Source organism: Neofelis nebulosa, chromosome 13, assembly GCF_028018385.1.
Source record: "Neofelis nebulosa isolate mNeoNeb1 chromosome 13, mNeoNeb1.pri, whole genome shotgun sequence".
Lineage (NCBI taxonomy): Eukaryota > Metazoa > Chordata > Mammalia > Carnivora > Felidae > Neofelis > Neofelis nebulosa.
This window is the reverse complement of record NC_080794.1, coordinates 34,675,723-34,683,018: the sequence shown is the minus strand read 5'-3', so window position 1 is coordinate 34,683,018 and position 7,296 is coordinate 34,675,723. Positions and strand designations below refer to the sequence as shown.

Here is a 7,296-nt window from a genome sequence, read left to right as displayed (position 1 = left end):
CAATCGGATCATGCCACGCTCCTTTAAAAATTCTACAAAGGTTTTCTACTGTACCTAGAATAAAATTCAAACTTCTCCCCTATAAAACCGTCTCTATTTGGACTCTCTACTCCTGCCCCACTCCACCTCACTCCACAACCCCCATCTGTTCTAGCCACAGTAGCCTTTCCCAAATCCTTTCCTAAATTTGTTCCAGCCTGAGGGCCTAGCACTCTCTGGAATATACTCTACCAAAGAATCTTTACTGCCTTTCTTCCCCATTTAGTTCTCAATGTCACCTTCTATATTTTCAGAGGCCTTTCCAGATCTCTATAGCTAAAGTAGGCACCCCTTCTCATTAAATGTTTACCACATCACTCTGGTTCCTTCCTTAACAGCACTCATGACCTGAAATCATTTTGCTTATTTGTTTGCTTGCTCCATGAGAGCAGGACCTTCTTTATCTTGTTCATCACTGTATCCCTTATGCTTAGAAAAGTGAGAACAGTACCTGATCCACAGTAAACATTTAATAATGAATATTAAATATTGAGTGAGTTACACATTGCTTTTATACTCAGATTTTTTTTCCTGACAAACTGATCTCAGAGGAAAAGCAAGGTGTTTATCACACATACATAAATGTTATAGAATCTTAGAGTTGACTGAATCCTAGGCTTTCTGAGGCAAATTCAGAGCTATCCTCTGTATCAAATCTTACAACTGATCTTGATTTTTATGCTGGATAGGGACTCCATTTCAATTCTGCATTTCTTGAAATGACTAACGTATATTATCAATGTTATTTTGTAGTACATATCCTTTTTTTAATAGTGCTTAAAAGTTTATAAACTTACCAAAATTCTCTGATAAGCAACTCAACCAATAAGATTTTTCTGGCACAGACAGGATCTCAAATATTCTTCAATGGATGAGATTTTAGTGTTTTCTAACTGTGCAATGATGCCAAAGAAATATTATTCTCTGGCTTCAAATAAAGGAATACCTTTGAAGTATCAAAAATAAAACTAATTCTTGTAAGAAAACAAAAGAGTAAATGGAAGCTTTTATTAGTGAAACAAGTCAATTTATTATTTTCCAGCAAGGCCTTTTCCCTCTATAAATGAGACGACTACTTTACAGTACTTTACAACATAACTTAGTTTTTTGATGTTTTCAGAAAACGAAAGATTTCTCTGGAAATTAGGAAAGTAAATATTTTGGGAAGAATAACTACAGGAAGTTACTTTTCAATTAACAGGCTTGTCTACCGGTATATAACTACATAATTTTTCTTCTTAATAAAGCTATCAAGTACTAGCCAACAAAGAACCTACCTTTAGAAAACTGAGTCAGAAAGGTTTCTACTTAAATAGGAAATAAGCAATCTAGCATACCAATCACACATCACCTTAACAAGGCAATTTACATAATTAGGTATAAATTATTATCTTTATGTTGATTAAGGTCCTAGCAAAAACTCAATTGGTCTGTTATCTCAAGTTCAAACTACACTCACCTGGCTATAAAGGTAAACTTCACAATGGAATTGAGCCTGTTTGACTAAGGGAGAAACTCTCTTTAATATTGCACATTTTCTTTCATGAAAAACAAGGATTATTAAGTCAGGGCCATCTTGGTTCTGAATCTCTCCATTTTCGTTGGAAGAAGACTCACCATCTCTTTACTAAGTTCTAGCTCAACTTCTATCTCCTGGGCAGCCTCAGGGTGCTTTTCACAATAATCGACAATAAATTTGTAATGTTCCAATGATGTTGCCAAGTTTTCTAGCTCTTTCTTGGGATCTGCAGTGATGATTTTGCCATAGAGACGGGCAACTCGAAACTTAGCTAACATGGCAGGGCGAAGAACATCTTCCCCTATATGCTCAGGAAATACTTTGTTCGGGTCTCTCAGGGAGTCTAAAAAGAGCTGGTAGTACTTCAGTGCTGACTTATTAAGATTATTTATTTTTTTTACAATGTGTGAATCAGGATCCCTCAGCTTGTCAGCAATGGCAACCTTCAAATCCATCATATCATAGTAAGCATGTGCAATCTCAAACTGAATCTGTCTGTTGACCAACAGGTAATACTGTGGATTCAGGTCTACAATGAGGGGCTCTAACATGGCTATTCTACGCTTATGCATCTTGCACCGTCTCTCCATATCGGTCTCAAAGAATGCAAGCACCTTAAACAGAGCACTGTGGTCTTGGACAACTTCAATATGGTCAGTGACATAACCATCAATCTGAAAGAACTCTTTTGCCTCAAAGACATAGTGTTGACCCAATAAGAAAAGTTCTCTGGCTTCTTCAAAATCTAAAGGTCTCAAATAGCTCACTTTCTCTTCCACCGCAGAGATGGCATCACACAGCTCACCGGTTCCAAACTGCACGGCTTTTTTCCTTACACTTTCTTCCTCATCTAGTTCCTTTTTCCTCAAAGCTCTAAGTTCAGACTGTTTATCAAGATCAAGCTCTCCTATGTTGTCCTGAAACAAAAACATAAATTATGGTTAGGTAGGACACTGATCTCCTGCTCTCCAATAATATGGCAAACTTAAGAGTAAAGAAAAGAAAGCCCTCTTCCAGCTGGAGTTAAAGAGATACTATAATCTTTTTTTTTTTTTTTTAATGTTTATTTATTTTGAGAGAGAGAGAGAGCACACATGCATGCTAGCATGCAAGCAGGGGGCGGGACAGAGAGATAGGAGAGAGAGAACTCCTCCAAGCAGGTTCTGCCCTGTCGGCACAGAGCCTGAGTCGGGGCTCGAACTCACAAACTGTGAGATCAAAACCTAGGCTGAAATCAAGAGTTGGATCCTTAACCAACTGACCCACCCACGCACCCCAGGAAGTACTATAATCTTAAATACCTTTTAAAACTTTCTTCTAATTATATTTCAATTGTATTAAAAATGTAAGAAACAGGGGCGCTGGGGTAGCTCAGTAGGTTGAGGGTCCAACCCTTGGTTTCGGCTCAAGTCATGATCTCACAGTTTCTTGAGTTTGAGCACCTCATCAGGCTCTGCGCTGGCAGTGTGGAGCCTGCTTGGGATTCTCTCTCTCTACCCCTCCCCGACTCATTCTGTCTCTCTCAAGATAAATTAATAAACTTTAAAAAATGGTTAAAGTGGTAAATTTAAAAAAATGTAAGAGGGGGCGCCTAGGTGACTCAGTCAGTCTGTTGAGCGTCCGACTTTGGCTCAGGTCATGATCTTGCAGTTCATGAGTTCGAGCCCCGCATCAGGCCCTGTGCTGACAGCTCAGAGCCTGGAAACTGCTTTGAATTTTGTGTCTCCCTCTCTCCCTGCCCCACCCCTGCTTGCACTGTCTCTCAAAACAAATAAACATTTTTAAAAATGCAAGAAATAGGAAAAATTATTTAAATAAATTAAGCTGCTTATATATGACTTTCCTCTTTGGAGAACTAAAACTCATTTATAGTTTCTTCTTCAGGTAAGACAAATGCATATGAAAGAACTTTAGAGACTCTGAAACATTATACATATGTAAGACTATAATCTACATCCTAAAATGTTTCACAGAGGTGTGCCTGGGTGGCTCAGTCGGTTAAGCCTCTGACTTCAGTTCGGGTCATGATCTCCCAGTTCATGAGTTTGAGCTCTGTGTTGGGCTCTGTGCTGACAGCTCAGAGCCTGGAGCCTGCTTCCGATTCTGTGTCTCCCTCTCTCCCTGCCCTCCTTTGCTCACACACACTCTCTCTCTCAAAAATAAACATTAAAAAATTTTTTTTAATATTTCGCAGAGACACCATTAAGATTAATGATATGATATTTATGCTAGAAGGTATTCAGTGAAATACAGAGAAACGTTCTAGGTCTCAAAGACACTAAAGTGAAGATACAGTTTAATCTACCATCATAGTTAAAGTTATCTCCCCTACTTCTCAGGGAAAAAAAAAAAAAGTAAAATGGTTTAAAAAATAGACTAAGCTTGGGGCACCTGGGTGGCTCAGTCGGTTAAGCGTCCGACTTCAGCTCAGGTCACGATCTCACGGTCCGTGAGTTCGAGCCCCGCGTCTGGCTCTGGGCTGATGGCTCAGAGCCTGGAGCCTGCTTCCGATTCTGTGTCTCCCTCTCTCTCTGACCCTCCCCCGTTCATGCTCTGTCTCTGTCTCAAAAATAAATAAACGTTAACAAAAAAAAATTTTTTTTTTAATTAAAAAAAAAATAGACTAAGCTCATCCTTCTCAATAAAACTGAACATGAACATCAGTTCTCTCTGTGCTCAACCCCCAAGCCCTTTGTTCCTTCCACTCAACATTGTCCCTAGATCTGCACTGTTCAGAACAGTAGCCATTGGCCATGTTTGGATGACTACTGGGCATTGGAAATGTGGGAAGTTCAAACTGAGATGTGGGCTGTATGTATAAAATATACACCCAATTTCTAAGACTTAATACAAAAATAATTTTAAATCTCTTTAATTTAATACTGATGACTTATAGAAATAACAATTTTTTTATATTCTGGGCTTAAAGAATATAAAATTAATTCGCCTCTTTTTCTTTTATGACGTGGCTATTAGAAAATTGAAAATTACAGGGGTGCCTGGGTGGCTCAGTTGGTTAAGTGTCCAACTCCTGGTTTCAGCTCAGGTCTTAAACTCACAGTTTGTGAGTTTGAGCTTTGCATCATGCTCTGTGCTGAGGGCACAGAACTTGTTCAGGATTCTCTCTCTCTGCCCCTCCCCTACTCTCTCAAAATAAATAAATAAACCAAAAAATTTTTTGAAAATTACATACATGGCTGGTATTCTATTGCTATTGGACAGCGCTGCTCTACAGGTGACTCTGTTCACACCCATGGCTGCAACTGCCATCCATGGGAGGATGTATAGCTATAAATGTATAGCTACAGCCCACACCTCTTCTCAAGCTCCAGACCCGTAACCACAGCTCCCTGTATGACCTCTCCTCTAAGAACACTCAGAGGTTCTGCGTCCACGGGATGTCCACAATGGAACTCTATTCTTCTTCAGCAGTTTCCCATCCTAGTGTTGTTTTAGTGAAGAAGCCTCCATGAACACGGACAGCCAACAACCTAGGAATCCTCCTTGAGATGTCCCTCTGCTCTCCCCTTTATCCTTCACATTCAATCTATCACCAAGTCCTTTGCTTCCTAAATACCTCTGGAATCCATTCTTTCTTCTATCTCTTCTGCCAACACCCTAGATCAAGCTCCCTTCACATCTCACCTAGACTGTTCCAGTGGTCTTCTAACTAATCACCCTCCTCTACTGTTGCTTCCCAATTTATTCTCCATTCTGCTACCTAAATGATTGTCCCAAAACCCTTTAAGTCTTCATTCCTCGAAGGCCCTGCTCATTCCAGCTCCTTTCTGCCTCTGTCTTATATCACCTGCTCTCTCACTCCACTCCAGACTCACAGGCCTTTGTTCCATCCCATCTAATTCACACTCCCTGTGCCACAGAACATGCTGTTTCGGCTGGTTGGAATGCTGTGCCTTCTTTTCTCCAGTCTAACTAATTTCTACTCATTCCCAGAGCTTCCTTCAAATGTTACTTTCTCCTATTATGTCTTCCATCATCGGTCTCTCCTCTGTGGACTTATCAAAGTTGCACTTTTACGTGAAGTAAAAAGCCAGGTCTATTCTTCTTCATCACAGGACAATGACTAGCATAGAGCTGGCATAAATAAATTTGTGTAGGTCTTAAGCTTGGATTGAAGAACACTTTTCAGGTAAAAAGATGATCGAAGGATGAAATCAAACTAACAGTCAGATTAAGGAAAATCTGAGTAATTCAATAGCTGGCAACTATTTGAGTTTAAAGTAAGCAGGTGATAAGTTCTAGTGTCCAGTCTGGAAAATATCAACTAAATGAAGGGTATGAGTTAAATTACAGTGTATTTTGCCTCACACAATTATTTCAAACCCAAGCCCTAAGTCTCCAAAATTGTATTTACTCACTTGCTTTCAGGCTGCTTGTTTATTTACATGTTTTTTAGACCACTTTCTGAGCAGAAGAAAGCCGACAGCTCTTCCTGGCTCCAACTTCTCTAGACGAAAGACTCCCAGTTCTCCCCACTTCCTTTCTTTCCCAAATAAGCCTCCTCTTTACCCTCTACCTCTAAAATGCTCTAATCTTTGCACGACATATCCTTCTGGGGTTTTGTGATTTGTTTGTTTAGTTTCATTTCATCTACTGGTTTAATAGGTTCTATGTTAGTGCTAGTAAAACTTATTGTACTTTAATGCATGCATGCAAAAAAAAAAAAAGTGTTACTCCTCCAGGAAAAGTCTTCTATGTATCTACACTTAGTATATTGCAACCAAATGATTTATTTTTCTCCTTAGTGGTTAGAAACTAGGATTCAGTACAGATTAGTAATGATGATGATAACCATTAACATTTATTGAGGACTTAGTATGTCTAGGGCACTTTTCTGAGCCCTTTGCATATATATTAATTTAACTCTGATAACAATATTAAGTACTATTATTTAAAAAAATTTTTTAATGTTTATTTATTTTTGAGAGAGACAGAGCACAAGCAGGGGAGGGGCAGGGAGAGAGGGAGACACAGAATCGGAAGCAGGCTCCAGGCTCTGAGCTGTCAGCACAGAGCCCGATACGGGGCTCGAACTCACAAACCATGAGATCAAGACCTGAGCCAAAGTTGGATGCTTAACCGACTGAGCCACCCAGGCGCCCTACGTAAGTACTATTATTATTTCCATCTTCTTTGTGATAATATTGAGACAAAGAGAGTTTAAGCAAATTGCCACACACATACAGCTATAAACTGGCAGGGCTGTTTCCAGATATATATTTTTATAAAAATAATATAAGTATACTTATATACTGTATAAAGTGTATAAAGGTTAGTAAGAATTGTTTCCTACCCTCAAATTGCTTATAGTCTAAAAAGAGGTGAAGGAATAAGATACGAATATGAACAGAGCTAATACAAAGCAAAACCTAAGTGATTTATGAAAGGCAATGAAAGTTATGGGGCGCCTGGGTGGCACAGTCGGTTAAGCGTCCGACTTCAGCCAGGTCACGATCTCGCGGTCCGTGAGTTCGAGCCCCGCGTCAGGCTCTGGGCTGATGGCTCAGAGCCTGGAGCCTGTTTCCGATTCTGTGTCTCCCTCTCTATCTGCCCCTCCCCCGTTCATGCTCTGTCTCTCTCTGTCCCAAAAATAAATTAAAAAAAAGAAAAAAAAAAAAAAAAAGAAAGTTCTATGGAGTTTAAAGGAGAGAAATGATATCTGTACGATATGAAGAGTTACTCACTGAATAATTAATTTATTGAGAACCTATAATTCC

General features: G+C 39.4%; 1 protein-coding gene across 1 annotated transcript in view; it reads right to left on the bottom strand.

The window, feature by feature from the left end:
• Positions 1-1,027: 1,027 nt before the first annotated feature.
• The window catches only part of KIFBP (kinesin family binding protein), a 37,872-nt gene continuing 31,603 nt past the window's right edge, over positions 1,028-7,296 (bottom strand). Inside the window, exon 7 of the mRNA XM_058696541.1 lies at positions 1,028-2,475. Coding sequence (XP_058552524.1) covers positions 1,600-2,475 — 876 coding nt within the window. The 3' untranslated portion in view covers positions 1,028-1,599. The remainder of the gene's footprint in view (positions 2,476-7,296) is intronic.